Here is a 16,884-nt window from a genome sequence, read left to right on the forward strand (position 1 = left end):
ATCGCCAAAGCGTCATTTTTTAACAATTGGTACAACATATATATAGGTACTCAAAAATAAATACCTATACAAAGTTGATGCTCTTGCATGCTCGTTTGCCCCCCTCACATAATAATAAGAAGGCTCTCTATTGAACGGCTGGTTAAAGTTCCTCGAGAATTCATATTATATATATCTTAAAATTAATGTTATTTTATAGGTAAAACCGAAAAGACTGACAGAACTAGGGTTAGTGGATCTAGTAACAGCAAGGACAGCGGGCCACAGAGCTCGTGGGCGAATAGCATGCCAGAAGAAATTCTGACAAAGATATTCAAAGATGTCGTCGAGTCTCAGGGCACGTTGCCTGCTATTATCAGGTAAGTACACTAATCCCACAACAAGTTTACTCCATTAATGACTTTAGTCACACGATCGGTACATACAATGGGTAACACAAGAGCAAAGATAATATTTTTTGGACAAGCCTTTAAAGTACTCTTTTTTATTGCGCTCCTTTGTTCGTATGTTCATTAAACGCTGCCCAAAAATTTCGCAAAACTTTATGAAGAAAGCCCTGCATGGAACACAATCTTTCTCTTAAATAACTTAACGCTTTATGTTTTGTAGAAAATAAATAATGACGTAAAAATCATCAAATCCTGTTGAAAAATAAATGATATTTGCTTTCCGTCTCTTTCTAGAAAAAAAAAAATGGTTTATGTCAATCCAATTTATAGAAAGGGTAAACCAAGACGCTATTAACCCGACCACAGACATTTAATGATGTGAAAACCTAGAATCTATTGCAAAATAATTAATCTGTTCAGTAAATCGATTAATTTAAATATTAATTGAATAGATTACTTTGATCTATTTTATTATTTACAATACTTAATTTCATTCCAAAGACTGTTTGTTCAATTATAAAAGCAGTAAGTATTTTTTTTATTTTAAAGTAAATAAATAATATCGCTTATTCAAACGAGTATTAGTCGATTTTTAAAATGTCAAGTTTTCCACCATCTCTACGCTAGTCTATGCTACTACAGATTATACAGTAGTTTCATTCAAGAAATAACGTCAGGTTATGACGAAGATTTTTCAAATGAAAATATTCAAATCAAGTGAATTTTGGTGAATAAAAGTGATTACACGTCTAGTTAAAAGACACAAATTATAGATAAATGTGTTATTGATTCGATCCAATCGGTGTTTATACAAGAATTTTGATAAAATTGGATTGGCATAACGTATAGTATGGGCATTCTACGGCCATCGTGTTATGTGACGTCATAGTTCATGTGGTATCTCTGTCTAATTGGGTACCTTAAGTTTTCTAGGATGTTTTATCGATAGTAGACTTATAATGTAGCTCACTCCTGTAGATAGATATTTTTTTAACTTTCCGTTTTTTTTTGTAAAAAATAAAAATAAAGTTTATTTCGCCAAACCACACGTTTCGTAAGATTAAAAGACCATCTCAGAAAACATAGGGTACCCAATTGTAATTTTAAAATGTCCATATCTTCGTATTTTTTAAGATATTTAAAAAATCGATCACAACTGGGTATGTCAAACAATAAAGATATGTTTGAACAAATAAAAAATGCTTGCATGTTCCCCTAATCTTTTTTTCTTTCTATTTCTTGCTTCTTTACAAAACTTTCCATGACTAACCTTCTAAACAGAATGACGTCAGAAAACTATCATAATATACCTGTAAAGCAAAATCCTTCTATACATTTTAGTGAGAATTAAATTATACGTACTGAGTACCTACAGGTCTCTGTTGCGAACGGCACTGATGCTTCGATGGGCATATTATAATTCCTGGGAACTACGAAATATGATCTTAAGGTGTACAATATCGCAGGCATTAGCTATTTTTGATATGATAAGTAATAAATAATTGTTTGGTCAAAAGAAATTAGACACGACTGCAGTAGTCGCCAAAACAAAACCTGAGCATTACTGCGGATTTTTCCGTTGTATTGTGGCTTAAATCCATCACCATCACCCAATAGTAATGACCTTTTGATAATATTAAGATAAAAAAAATAATTTCAGATTAGGTAAAGTATGCAAGCTTTGGCATAGTGTAAGCTGCAGGCCAGAGCTCTGGAAACAAGTAGACCTAGCGCAATACACGAGTGAGAAATGCAAAACTGACTACAAACTAGTCTGGCTGCTCGAAAATCGACTGTCACATTGTCAAAGTCTGAACATTGGTAAGTATATTTTTCACATTTGTAGAAAGCTATAAATTATTAATTAATGTATTCAGGATGCAAATATATGCGTACCGTTTCACATTGGAACCTGAATAACGTATTTAGATTTTTGTTCATGTTTTAATCAATGTTTTTGTCGGAGCGGTAGATGTGGGTGTGATGATTTATTTTTTATTTTTTTAGCTCAATGGAAAGTTTGCAACGTTTCGTGGGTCCTGGCGTGCTTAGTTGAGTACTGTCCGGGGTTGGTGGAGCTGAGCGTGGCCGGCTGGAGTCGCCTGACGCCTGAGCAGCTGTTCGACCTCGCGCAGGGCTTGCCGAAACTCCAGCGCTTGGATCTCTCGCTGACGGTAAAAATCTCAACACCATAAAGTGTGCTTAAATGGAATGTTAATGTTACGTTTCTGGTGTTCCTACGGCTTTGCCACACAGTCCGCGCGGCGTGGCGTCGGCAGTGTGACTGACTACAAACGAAAGCTAGCCGTCTAAAAAAACGTTATAGCTACATCTCGTCCGTAGTTAAAACTGAAACTGCAAAAATGACGCGAGGGTATACCACCAGAGGTTTGGAGTTTAGCAAGAAGAGTAAATTAGTTGATACCATTATTCAGTAATTTATAGAGAACTAGCTGTCGCCTGCGACGCCGACTGCGCAGAATTCATTTATCGATATCCTGTAAGAACAAAGACATTTTCCGGAATCAAAACTATCCTACGTTCGTCTCTGAGTCATCAAATTTCATCTAGGTAACAGACAGATAAAGTTACTTTTGTAGTTATGTTAGTATGGATGGAAATGTGGATGATTTAATACTGTTTTTCTCAGGGTTACAGTTCAACTGTCTGGTGAAGTTGTACAAAATGCACAGTTATTAAAACTGCTTAGTTATAAAAGCATGTGCAGTGGACAAGTTAATAATACATTTTCAATGGAATCAAAACGTTAAATATAATGTGCATTAAACTTGAACAAGGCTTTTATAACTTAAAGTGATTGAAGGGGGAATCGTCTTTACTTGCCTTGATTACTGATTACTTATTAACTGATTCATTTCCAGTCGGAGACCGGAGGCTCCAGCACTTGTTTGTCGGCGGGCTCGGTGGCGCGTGTCGCTTCCAATTTCGGAGAGCGCTTCACTCATCTCACGCTAGCCAACAATAAGTTCACCGCGCTGCCTCAGATACTGGCCTCTATCGCGGTAAGTTTCACCGAGACACCTACACATAATGGTTTACCATCGTATTTTATCGGAAACCTTGTATTTATCGTGCTCTCTCAATTAGCTTTAGTAGTGTAGTGGACGGACGGTCCACTAGCTTAATTATTTCCCTATCCAAATTAAATTCACTTTTTTATATATTTTTTTGTATATTTCAAGATCACGTTATTACATTGGCAGCTAGCATACAAGTCTTCTGTTTAACACCCTTGCGTCCGTTTCCTATTATTATTTTAAAATTAGAACTATGCTGCCAGCATCGAATCAACGGACACAAGAGGTTAGCACAATCCAAGCTAACCTCTTGTGTCCGTTGATTCGATAAATAATTTTCATTTCTATTTACACTATTTACAAAATAAATATAATCAGTTTGCTTCAGCATATTGACATCTGTCATTGGCACTAATGAGCCCTGGTTATATTCAAATAATCCATTTGATTTTTTAATAAATGGTACCTTGAACTTCTTTTTCAAAATGAGACAATTCTCACTGAAATCTATTACCGCATTATTTTCCTTAAGAAAATTCTGTCCCAAGATCAATAATTCACTAGAGTCATTTATTACATATAAATTCAGATTATAACACACCTTGTCAATTAATCCTGTTAACGTGCATGAGCCTTTGACCGGTATTTGGTTTCCTCCGACGGCACGTAACGGCATACTAGACATACTCACCACATTCAACCTCAACTTGTTTACCAAATTTTCTGAAATCACCGACACAGAAGCACCAGTGTCCACGAGCGCATCATAATTATTGTCCTTGATATTAACTGAAATAAAAGGGGCCATATTTACAAAATCATTCGACATCTTGATTTCTAACCTAATCTTATTCTTCACTGCACCTAACCGTACATTACTATTATCTACATGTATATTCTCTTCGAGGCTTTCCGAATTCCACGGTCGCTCCCCGAAGTTCCTAACGACGTGGAAAGGCATTTGGGTGCGCTCTATACGACGATGAAGGCATTGGTCCACGCTGTATCGGTTGTTGATTGAATTGTCTGGGTCTTAGATCATACCGTCGATTTGGCGTAGCTACTGGAGTTGCACGCGTCGTAAATGGGGTTCTCGGAGTCCCATGCTGCTGTGGCGTATTGGTAAAGTATGGCGACTGATACGTGCTTCTCGGGGTTTGCATAACATTTTGCGGAACGTCCCCGCCTCAGGAATAACCACGGCCTCACTTGGTCTATATATCGGCAGATTTATATCCTCATGTCCATTTTCTCCGGATACTTCTGAAATTTGTCTTAAGACTTTTTTCAAATCATCCTTCGAATCAAAAATTCTCGTTGCCAACAACATTTTATACTTATCTTGTACTGAGCACAAATAATGTTTCGTAAATTTCGCTTCATCGGTTATATCGGCTTTCTCTGCCAATAAATCTAAATTATAAAAATATTGTATCAAATTCTCGGACTGATTTTGCTTCCGTAGATAAAATAATTGAGTATAATCTACAGCCACCTCAAATTCATTTTTTATCTTGCTCAGTAAATCTTCATAATTAGTGAAAGTAGAGAATTTCGCTTTATACCAAGATGCTGCGGATCCTGTTAGATACGCCGCGATGGCAAATTTCTTTTGATCTGCCGACCAGCCGCGTATTGCTGCTACAGCTTCAAATTGCATAATAAAATCTGACACGTCGCTTGCACCATCGAACGTAGCATTGTTCGCCATGATGAGACCCACTATATATAATAATAAATGCAAACTTTACCTTTTCTTTTCTCGTCGATCCTTACTTACTCAAGGCTTCTTATTATATTTTCTCGCTTTGCGCAAGAGGACGGATCTCACTCTTCTTTGTAAAGAGCCGCACCTCCACCAAATTGTAGTGGACGGACGGTCCACTAGCTTAATTATTTCCCTATCCAAATTAAATTCACTTTTTTATATATTTTTTTGTATATTTCAAGATCACGTTATTACATTGGCAGCTAGCATACAAGTCTTCTGTTTAACACCCTTGCGTCCGTTTCCTATTATTATTTTAAAATTAGAACTATGCTGCCAGCATCGAATCAACGGACACAAGAGGTTAGCACAGTAGCCATCGTGCGGCCGTACATTTTTCATTTTGACATTCGACACGAAACAACATAAATGACACTCTTTACCGGCCCGGATAATACCGACCGGTGTAAATCTGTTTAAAAAAAATATACCTCGTTGGGTTTCTTGCCGGATTCTTCTCAACAGAGGTTTTTCCAAACCGGTGGTAGATTTTTTTGACATTCATAAGTGCTTGTTATGGCCTAAATTGAATAAAGATATTTTGACTGACCCGTTTTATAAATTAAAACTTCACAATACCTGCTATCGAATAGAGAAACAATTTTTAAGCTATCTTTACAAAGTTATAAAGGTTTAAAACTCAAGCTTAGACAGAGAAAAAACTTTATAAATTTGCATGTGATGTCATACTTGCTGTATAGAAAAAAGCGTTTGAGAAAGAGAGAAAGGTATATAGATTAAAAAAAACACTATACATTATGCCTATCCAATTTATTAAAAGTGTAAACAAACCGATTTCATCAAAACTCTTATATAAGCACTCACTGGATCGAATCAATAACACATTTAGCTATAGTTCGTGTCTTTTAACTAGATGTCTAATCACTTTTTTCACCAAAATTCACTTAATTTCAATATTTATTTTTCATTTGAAAAATCTTCGTCAAAATCTGACGTTATTTCTTGATTGAAACATGTGTATAACCTGTAGTAGTACAGACTATAGTAGAGATGTAGAGATGGTGGAAAATTTGACATTTTAAAAATCGATTAATGCGCGGATTAATAAGCGATTTTATTTACTTACTTACCTTAAAATTAAAAAATAGTTACTGCTTTTATATTAATAAACAGTCTTTGAAATGAAATCAAGTATTGTAAATAATAAAATAGACAAAAATACTTTGATCTATTCAATTAATGAATTAATCGATTTACTGAACAGATTAATTATTTTGCAATAGGTTCTAGGTTTTCACATCATTGAATGTCTGTGGTCGGATAAATGGCGTCTTTGTTTACACTTTTCATAAATTGGATCGAAATACAATATATAAATCCAATTTTCAACGGATTTAAGTTTTCTCTTCACTAAACACTGTAGACAGTGTTTAGGGAAGACACACAGAGCTGTGTATCTATATTTTTATAATAATATATAAGACATGGCAAATTCAGGAGTTGTCAAATACCGTATTTATTGATACTTCGGGTGCCGTCGTAGTCCGCTTGAGATCCGACTTTTCCCGATGCAAAACCATTATGCACTACATCTGCATATTATACAAAGTGTTGTAGGATAAGAAACGCGCGAGTGGTGCTTACTTAAGCTTGAAACACACATAGATCAGTGGCGGGGAAGTGCGACGCGGCGCGGGGGCGTACCGGTTGTAATGTTCGAGCTAACATGAAAAAGCACCGCGCTATGCTTATTTCCCGCGCGGCATTCTGTGTGCCTCCGGCGTCAGTGTGTTTCTAGCTTTAGATTGTTGCAATGACATAGAAATTGTTTATGTCTTAGAACTAGGTACAGATATTATAATCAATTTTAACAGCATATTCTCTGAACTCTGGCGTAGAAATATTAGTATGTCACAATGCTAGAGCCCACGGGCTGTGATCAATAAAGTTGACGTCGCCGTTTTTAAGAAAGCTAGCTATTGAATTGCGAATATTTTTAATTTAAGTTTTTTTTTGTATCTGTTCTTGATTTATTAAATATCATCCAAACTACGTACCTATTCGTAGCAAATTTCATAAATCCGATCTCAAGTGGATGAAACTCGACTAGCAAGATTTGACCTTAACAATCATCCATACGAACATTGCAAGTTAAATAAAAAGCTTGTAAAAAGGAACAAGTATTGCACAACGTTGAACAAAAAAGCAGACGACCGAAACTTTCGTCTGTAAGGTAATCGAGTTCGGCAAGGTCTCGTTAACTAATCTTTTGAACCAAAATTAAACATTTCACGTATTTTGATCACGATGGTCCTCCCATACGGTCATAATATTAACATTGTTTACAAACTCTGTAGTTGGATCCGAAAACGTTAATACAAAAATGCTGAGATATAATATACGGTCTGATGGCATAATTAGAAATGATTTTAGCTATCTGTGCTAACGACCGGACTAACGGACTGTTGGTTATTTTATTAGGATGAATAGTATATTTTTTATCGAGGGACTAAAATAAGCCAATATATAGAGCTTTAGCGAGGTGTCTATTTATCCGAGGGTTTATATTGACTTTTAGTCTCGAGGTGAAAACTCTATTTTTCATTTCGATTGCGAGAAAAATAAATTTATTTTAATCGTTAATGATTTACGCTCTACAACAATTTCAAATTTATCGCGGTAAGTATTTTTTTCCAACCAGACACATGACAAAATCGCATCGGCGAAATGGTCCATACACAAACTGGAATAAAAAGAATGGCGCCACCTTCTAGGCGGAAAAAGGATAGAACTAAGACCACGTAGACTAAGAACGTCACACAATTTTATTTTATGCCAAAAACTAAGCAAGTACTGGCTGTTTGAGTTTATTTAAGTCACTCGAAGTAAATTGACAAGATTTCATTTTTTTAACCCCTGTAAATTACAACAGGAATCGAAAGAATTTTGCCTCCTGAACATAGGAAAATATTTATTATAATTTATTTCTCCATATTTAAAAAAAAATTGAAATCTGAATTTGCCAACACTACCACAGAATAGATATGTTTCCTTTGCCTTTTTCACCAGAAAAAGGAGCCGTCATAATTTTGACAACGTCTACGTCAGATTTACGTGATCTTTTTTTTTAATAGAGACTAGACAAAAGTAATGGATCTATTGTGTGGTAGTTTTGGAGTTATGCCCTTTTAGAATAAGCACATCTTGAAAAAAATGTAATAAATTAATTAATAATCGTAGCAAAATTTTAAAAATATCAGCGTCTTTCTCTTTCCGAACAGTATACAGAGAACGAATCAAATTATAGTCTTAGAAATATGAAATCTTGTCAATTAAAAAAATAATTACTTTTACTCCCTAGGGTCTGAAGTACTCACTTTACTCCCGTCTCGTAAGGCTATACTGACCTACTTTTAGAACATGAGAAGTGAAAATGTATTTTTCATCTCTCCTGTTCGGAAAGTTTACTTTTCATGGGTAGATAGCCGGGTGGAAAATTGCGTTTTCATCTCTAGGGTGGAAAGTATTTTATTTTAGCCACGGAGTCGAAGATAATTGAGTTATGTCAATGACTTTTTTTTTTCACGTTTCGCCATATACCTACAACAATGGAGGTCGAACACCGAACATCCGTTTGAAGTTTGAAACAAGAAATTTGACTTTTATTATGTCACGAATATATTCCATCTCTTTCTTTATTTAGGTTAAGAAAGAGATGAAAGTCATTCGTGAAATGGGGAAGAAAGAGATGGAATATATAAATAAGTAATAAATGTCAAACATCTTCGTTCGGCGTTCAACCTCCAGTTTTGTATATAAGCTCCTTGGTCGTGACCAGCTCGACTTTTTTTTATAGTCGACCGTAGCAAGTGGCCAGTGCGAAAAGGTTGGAGGTTGGATATTAGTAAATTTAATTTATTATTATTCACATTTTTTGTAGTATTTTTCTTTTCTCACAGTCGAAATGAAAAGTAGAGTGTCCAACTCGGGTGAAATTTCCCATTTCCCCTCTAACTATTGGCGCTATCACTTCGTTCGAGCGCCAGAAATATCTCTGGTGAAATGGGTCACTTTCAACCCTTGGTTATCAATCTACTATTACACTATCATTATCCTTTTTGTCCTTATAAATTTGTAACACCTTTATCTGTAATACCGGTTTTAGAAATAAATAAATGATTGATTGATTGATTGATTGATTATCATGCTCGGAAATTTTACTTCCCTATTTTTGTATTTATATTTACGGTGTTTCGAGTACACAGTTTGCCGTGAAATTTCGCCGTGTATACTGTCATGTTTAGATTAGTGTAGTGTATAATGACGACTTGACGAGGAACTGGGTTTGATTCCCATCCTCAGCTATACCGTCCTGCGGCCCAAGTATATTTTGTTTTATGAACATGAAGTTTTATGATACTTTAAGGGAGAGTTCGACGTCGAAATTATAATAAGTCCTACATAAAGGACACTGAGCCGCAGGATGATACTTTATATTTTTTCGATGTGTTCTATTTTCGGTATAATTTAGAAAAAAATAACACTATAGTTTAATGAAACATATCGTTCCGATCGTCACAGGCTCACTGTCCGAACCTAGAGGTGTTGGATATATCGGGCGCCCGCGCCACGTCGCATCCCGCAGCGGTGCCACTAGAAGTCCTGCAGAAGGGATGCCCCAAAATGAGGGTGTTCAGAGCCGCCAACGCGCAGCTCGTGCTTGCCTCCGCTACTACTTCGCAGCAGGTATGAATGTCAAGAATTGTCAAGAAGACAATTTTTATATCTAAGACGTATTATAATATTAGATTAGAGATGTTTGGAAATAATTCCGATCCCCATCGGCGATTTCTTACTTCAAATAACGAGTACTTGTGATGTAAGACATCAACATTCCTTTTTCAGTTTATTGCCGGGTTCTTCTTAACGAGATTATAGTCTAACTAGCTTTTGCCCGCGGCTTCGTTATCGCGCGCTGTTCCCTTGGGGACTCTGCATTTTTCCGGGATAAAAAGTAGCCTATGTCACTCTCTGGCCCATAAACTATCTCTATGCCAAAAATCACGTTGATCCGTCGCTCCGTTTCGACGTGAAAGACGGACAAATATACAAACACACACACTTTCGCATTTATAATATTATATAGTATGAATTAAATAAACATATTTACTTATATAACATTGAAATTGTCAACCAATAGAGTTGTATTTGAACAAATAAAAATAATATAGATTCATCATTATCATCATCAGCCGGAAGACGTCCACTGCTGAACATAGGCCTCCCTCTTAGAACGCCACAATGAGCGCCACTTACACTAATCGGTTGCCCGCAACTCACGATGTCGTCCGTTAATTTAGTGGGGAGCCCGAGTCTTCCGTTTCGTGGTCACCACTCAAGCACTTTCTCCCTCAAGGGTTATCTGTTCTCCGAGTGATGTGGCCCGCCTATTGCCATTTCGACTTGCTCTTCAAGCTATGTCGATGACTTTAGTTAGAGTAACTGTCTTCTCTCCTTAACTCGTTGCGCAAGTCTGACCCTCTCGAAGGGGCCAACAGTCAAGGATCACTTCTCAGAGCCATAGGCCATCATTGGCAAAACACACTGGTCGACTAGTCTTTAGGCGCTGCGGAATATTGAAAGAAAGAAAGAAAGAATGGTTTATTTTGGCTCCATAAGTACCACCTAAAAACTAAGACTAAAACTAGCACTAAAACTATGTTACTTGGTGACACGGCAGGATACCAAAAAGGGTCTCCACTCAGCATGTGTTGCCGCACATTATGTGCAGTAACACTGGTTTTCTGTGGAGCCCAACGCTAATGGACGCGAACACATCGCGAAGTTTCCTTTCAGAGTTAGAATTTGTGTCTTGACCATGCAGCATGTTCGCCAGAGGGTTGGTGTGAACATTTAACCGCTCGAGGGCATGCTATTCATGTATTCGCGTATTCGTTTTATTCGAGTGTTCGCCGTTTTTTAACAATAAAGTATTCGAGTTTTACGAGTTTTTCGAATAAATTTATTTTGCTAAAATGGTAGTAAGTTTTTTCGTATGGCTACCCTGAAACGTGCGAGGCAACACTGCGAAACGCCTCCTTTTTACGGTTCTGTACCCAAAGGGTACCAACGGGACCCTATTACTGAGTAGTCTGCTGTCTGTATGTCTATCCGTTTGTCTGTCACAGGGCTCCTCGAGCCATAATAGATAGCCGCTATAGCAACAAATACTTAAAATAAAGTTAAAAGTTCATACAAGAAACGGGTTTTTCAGCGTTTTCTGGTTGCTAGGCATTGTGAGGCGTTGCTGGGTGGCCAAGGTGACAGCCGCAGTGACGGTTTAGCGCCATCAGCCAGCGACAGGCAAAGAGGATGAGAATTCAAAATTGTTCTTTATTCAAAATACCTGTAAAGTGCTTATTATTGTTCGGGTGGAATCTTTCAACTCGAATTTGAAATTGATATCTTCAACCGATTGAGCTGAAATTATGTATGTATTTACAAATCCGACCTGTATAATACGGCGTGACCTTCGGAGCTCCAACACTCGTCTCACTGAAGCGGCAATAGAGCGGAACCGAGGGTCCAAATTATATTTATTCAGCAGCAGAAGAAGCCACCTGACGAAGCTTAAAACTCACGATGGTCGAACCGGTTTGTCGAAGCCGGAGATTTTTGCGGAGATCGAGGATTTCTATAGCCGACCATACGCTGCACATGCCCCTGGCCCCCAGCATGAACGCCACGATTCGAGAGCCACCCTAACCCATCACTACACTGACGAACTGCCAGAGATCAGCCAAGACGAGTTCGTACTGGCTCTTAAAAATTACAAACCTATCTCGCTCTTAAGCCATGTCTATAATCTGTTCTCGAGAGTTATTACGAATCCGCTCACCAGTAAACTTGACGAGTTTCAGCCACCGGAATAGGCACCATAAAACATATACACAGTACGGCAGATTATACAGAAGTCCGAAGAGTATAACCAGCCTCTGTGTCTGGCGTTTGTGAACTATGAAAAGGCCTTTGTCGAAAACTGGGCTGTCCTGGAGTCCTTACAACGATGCCAAGTAGACTATCGTTATGTCTAGGTTAGTGTTGAGATATCTGTACGAAACCGCCACAATTAGTGTCCAAGTGCAGGGTCAGCAGTCCAAGCCCATCCAACTGCGCAGAAGAGTGGGACAAGGCGGTGTCATACCAAGCTGGATGCGTCTAGCCGACGACAAGGCGCAATGGCGCTCATTGGGGGAGTCCTATGTCCAAATGACTGCTATAGGCTGATGATGATGATGATGATGTATAAATCCGATGACAACGCAATATGACCTGGAGCTAATCTAGTAATGAAGCTAGAAGGTGGCCATGAAACTCTAATAAAATGACACAACCGCATTGAGTTTGGACTCGTTTGATTCATCTTGACGAGTACTTTGGTAACCAGGGGCAAAAAGTAATCAGAAAAATACTCTCTTTTCATCAAAATTTTCTCAACTTATGTCATACAAGTTATACAGTGAAAGATTTGGATAAAATTTGAAAGTTGATATTCGTAAAACTCGAATACTGAATTAGGCCGAATATTGCATGCCCTAAACTGCTCTTATGTTTGAACGATTGATCTCTTCGGCAATTGTTGGTATCTCTTACGTAGTTATGTACTTCAGTTTTTCGAGTAAACCAAGGTGCACATGTGATCGTCCTGACTATCCTGAGTATGTTATTTTGAACTCTTTGAATGCATTGTATGTTTGATTTGCTCGCAGTTGACCAAAGCTTTCGACATCATCCAATGTTTTTCTTATCTGGAAATTGTGTATTACTTTAAGTTGATGTCGAACTTTTTAAAATGGCACAATAAACCATTGACATTGAGACATTGTTGAACATTTGGTGGCGGTAAATAGCGTATTGTGTTGTCCAGATGGAAGTGGCCGGCTGGACGCTGCTTGAGGAGCTTTCTATCGCGGCGGAGGCGGCGACGGAGCGCGTGGGCGTGGGCGAGTACCGTCTGGGGGACGAGGCGCTGGCGCGGCTGGTGCGCGGTGCCACGCGGCTGCGGCTGCTCGACCTGCGCGGGTTGCAGCGGCTTTCGGACTCGGGGCTCGTGCGCGTGCCCGCGTGGGACCTCCAGCATCTCTTCCTCGGAGGTAAGCACTCACTGATGTGCCAAAGGAAACTTTCCAAAAGAATTGTGCACATAGGAAAATTTCGGATACTTCTCACAATTCTGTATGGGGATTGAAACTTTCCATTTCAGAATTCATTTAAGTATTAGGTGGCCAGTAATGAGGGCTATCGTTTTTTGTCTCACTAGATGGCGCACTGTTGCGTGAGGTTTTTATGTATGGCTTTCAAAGTCTGTTATTACGGGCGTGAAAACAAAGTTTAGATTAAAATCATATTAATAAACTTTAAAACCGTACCATAAAAATATCGAGCATCCCACAGTGTTGCATAATCCCCGTTTTGTTCGGAAAAAAGGGAGGACAAAGGTTTCCGAAAGACAAAACTGTCTCAAAACACGGTCATTAATTGCCCCGGAACGCATATTTGCCATAATTAATTTTAGATATTGCAAAATATTCACAAAATTATTATAATTATAAATAAACCCGCGTAGCTCACCCAAAAACTATGAGATTTGATATTTCGGAGACCTCACGCTACACTAGCGCCTCTAGTGGCGAATTCACTCATGCGATAGCCCTTATTGGGATGCACCAAAAAAAATAACCAATAGTTTTTATTTTATTTTTGGAAAGAATAGGCTATTTTAAAACACCATTTTCATTGATTTTGAATTTGGATGAGTATTTAATTTTTTATATATTTTTTTACCAAAAACGCTGAATAACGTCTCAGTGAGACAGCCGTTCCATTTTCTAGAAAAATTCAGGTCGTACATAATCTGTGGCATTACAATTTGACAATAATTCAAGCACGGCTTAGGGTCCTAAATGAACCATGACAAAATAGTTTTATTTATTTCTCTTCTTTTAGCTTCGATTATTCCTGTTTGTTTAATGGTGTGAAAAGGAAATAGATATTTTTTATTAAAATTTGATATTTAAATTATTTTGTATTTACTTGTAACGTAGTCATTTAATAATTTAATTTGTAAAAATACATTGGAAATACTCGTATACATTTTTTTTTTATTTCGGACTACGATAAATGACAACTGTTTAAAGCCAGGTGCGCATCATGTGATTATAGTTCTATCTTTGTCACTCTTTGCAGGACAGCAAGCAGGACAAAGCAAACAGCATCATTTCAAACTGTCAATTTGCTTAAGAGTAGACCTGCTTTGTAACTGCCTTTGTGACGGGACACTGCAGGGGTCAAATGAGGGTCATTTCATTTTTCGAATCTGATTTCTGAAAACGCTTCACAGAGCCTATTTCTCCAAATGATTTTCGATATATTATATGTTATCAAAAATTGGGACATCCCAATGAGGGCTATCGCGTATGAATTCACCACTAGAGGCGCTAGTGTAGCGTGAGGTCTCCGAAATGTCAAATCTCATAGTTTTTGGCTGAGCTACGCGGGTTTATTTATAATTAGAATAATTTTCTGAATATTTTGCAATACCTGAAATTAATTATGGCAAATATGCATTCCGGGGCAATTAATGTCTGTGTCTTGAGACAGTTTTGTCTTTCGGAAACCTTTGTCCTTCCTTTTTTCCGAACAAAACGGGAACTATGCAACACTGTGGCATGCTCGATATTTTTATGGTACGATTTTAAGGTGTATTAAATATGATTTTAATCTAAACTTTGTTTTCACGCCCGTAATAACAGACTTTGAAAGCCATACTTAAAAACCTCACGCAACAGTGCGCCATCTAGTGAGACAAAAAACGATAGCCCTCATTGACACCTTATACTAAAAATGAGCTCTGTTTATAGGTGACTAGAAGTATTTTTTTGTGTTAATATGGTGGCCAGTAATTGACGTTTTACCCTATATCTTGTAAAAATTTCCAGAAATGTCAGAGAAATAATTTCGTTCGTTCGTCCATTTCGTTCGTAGGTTGTAACGTGACTCGCAAAAGCAACTCATGCCTGGAGCTGATTTGCGAGAAGTGGTCGCACAGCTTGCTCGAACTCGACTTGTCCTGGGCGTCCGCGGAGCGCGTACTCGACACCGCCGTCTGCGCGCTCGCTGACGCAGCTCACAGCAAGCTAAGGTAACACACATCACTATATATATACTTTACGGGGGACAAAATGAGTGGAGGAAAACGACATAACGCGCTTACTCGCCAGTAGAAAATCGATCTTTGTGTGTATCAGAAAAATTATAGCCAAAACGATGTACACTTCGTTTGTACACGTCCCATAGCAGAGAAGGCTTACATTGTGGCTCCCATGTGAGTTTAGTATGAATCGAATTAAATTGGTTTGCAAGCGTATGCGATTACCTCACGATGTTTTAAGAAAAACATCTTACAAACGGTCTCGAACGTAAAGATGAGGAGTACTTATGTGATGATGCAACATGGCCTAAACTAAAAGCCGATGAAAATTAGAATGTTGATGTGTGATGTGATGTACTCGTGTTTGTGTGTGTTTGTGTATGTGTGTGTGTTTGTTTATGTCGGTTTATTTGTATTGTCGGTTTATTTGTTGTTGTACAATCACAATGAATATTAATGCACTCAATTATAAATTTGTACGCCAGTCTGTTGGCATAATGTGGCGATCTTATGACTGTATAACTCTAAGACCTTGATTGAAACCCACTATTAACAAATAAAATATTTCATTTCATTTCATTTCATTGTTTAGTGTTGTGAAGTGTGATTTGGCAGTGTCCCGGCGCATTTCGTGTCTAGTTTCTGGTTCCGTTGCCGTTGTCCGCGTTGCAGAATTTAATTTAAAAATATTTATTTGTTTGACATTTGGAGACCTTATACATCTCCATCTCCTTATTTTAATAATCATTATTAATTTTTGAAATTGAAGGCTTTTTACGCCTCTGAAGTTTGTTAATTTAATTAGTTTACTTTGACATTTAGAGACTACTCGTATATACATCTCTAATTTATTTAGATGAGGTTTTTTTTAATAACTCAGGGACTTCATACATCCCCTTGCTATATTTAAGGCTGTATATTGTTAAGCTTATGGATTTTAAACTTGTATATTTTTAGTTTAATTTCTAGTCACAGGCTCGCGACGTAGAAGTTCCCAAGACGATCCCATAGAGCTTATGGGAACGGAAGCAATACCATGCCCTCGGTACCGCTCTGCTTTCAGAGCATGACATGAGTGCGTGAGAGCTAACCTTGGGGGCGGCAGACGTGAGCTTGCCTTCGGAATCCAAAAGCTTAATGGTTACTTGACCTGAAATGTATATTTAAGAATTAAATAGCCATTTTTCAGAATTATTATTATTATTATATATTTTTTATTTATGACGGTGGAAGCATTCTACACTTCCACTGAACGTAGATATATGTAGTTAGTGTTTACTTTTGTAACTAAGGGACCCCATACGTCCCTGTATTGTTATTATTTCGTATTTTTTCTTTTATTGTATACTGTAGTTTTTAAGAAGCCGTGGTGGCCTAGTGGTTTGACCTATCGCCTCTCAAGCCCTCTTGATCTGAGAGGAGGCCTGTGCCCAGCAGTGGGACGCATATAGGCTGGGATGATGATGATGTAGTTTTTAAGTATTTTATTTGTAATTATTTTATTTTGAAAAAAAATGA

General features: G+C 37.7%; 1 protein-coding gene across 1 annotated transcript in view; it reads left to right on the plus strand.

The window, feature by feature from the left end:
* The window catches only part of Fbl6 (F-box and leucine-rich repeat protein 6), a 32,810-nt gene that overhangs the window by 8,492 nt on the left and 7,434 nt on the right, over positions 1-16,884 (plus strand). The window contains exons 3-9 of the mRNA XM_074086699.1: positions 200-359; positions 2,050-2,210; positions 2,397-2,563; positions 3,272-3,412; positions 9,738-9,902; positions 13,084-13,309; positions 15,201-15,357. Of these exons, the coding sequence (XP_073942800.1) occupies positions 200-359; positions 2,050-2,210; positions 2,397-2,563; positions 3,272-3,412; positions 9,738-9,902; positions 13,084-13,309; positions 15,201-15,357 (1,177 nt within the window). The remainder of the gene's footprint in view (positions 1-199; positions 360-2,049; positions 2,211-2,396; positions 2,564-3,271; positions 3,413-9,737; positions 9,903-13,083; positions 13,310-15,200; positions 15,358-16,884) is intronic.

The sequence above is a fragment of the Choristoneura fumiferana genome, chromosome Z, assembly GCF_025370935.1.
Source record: "Choristoneura fumiferana chromosome Z, NRCan_CFum_1, whole genome shotgun sequence".
NCBI lineage: Eukaryota > Metazoa > Arthropoda > Insecta > Lepidoptera > Tortricidae > Choristoneura > Choristoneura fumiferana.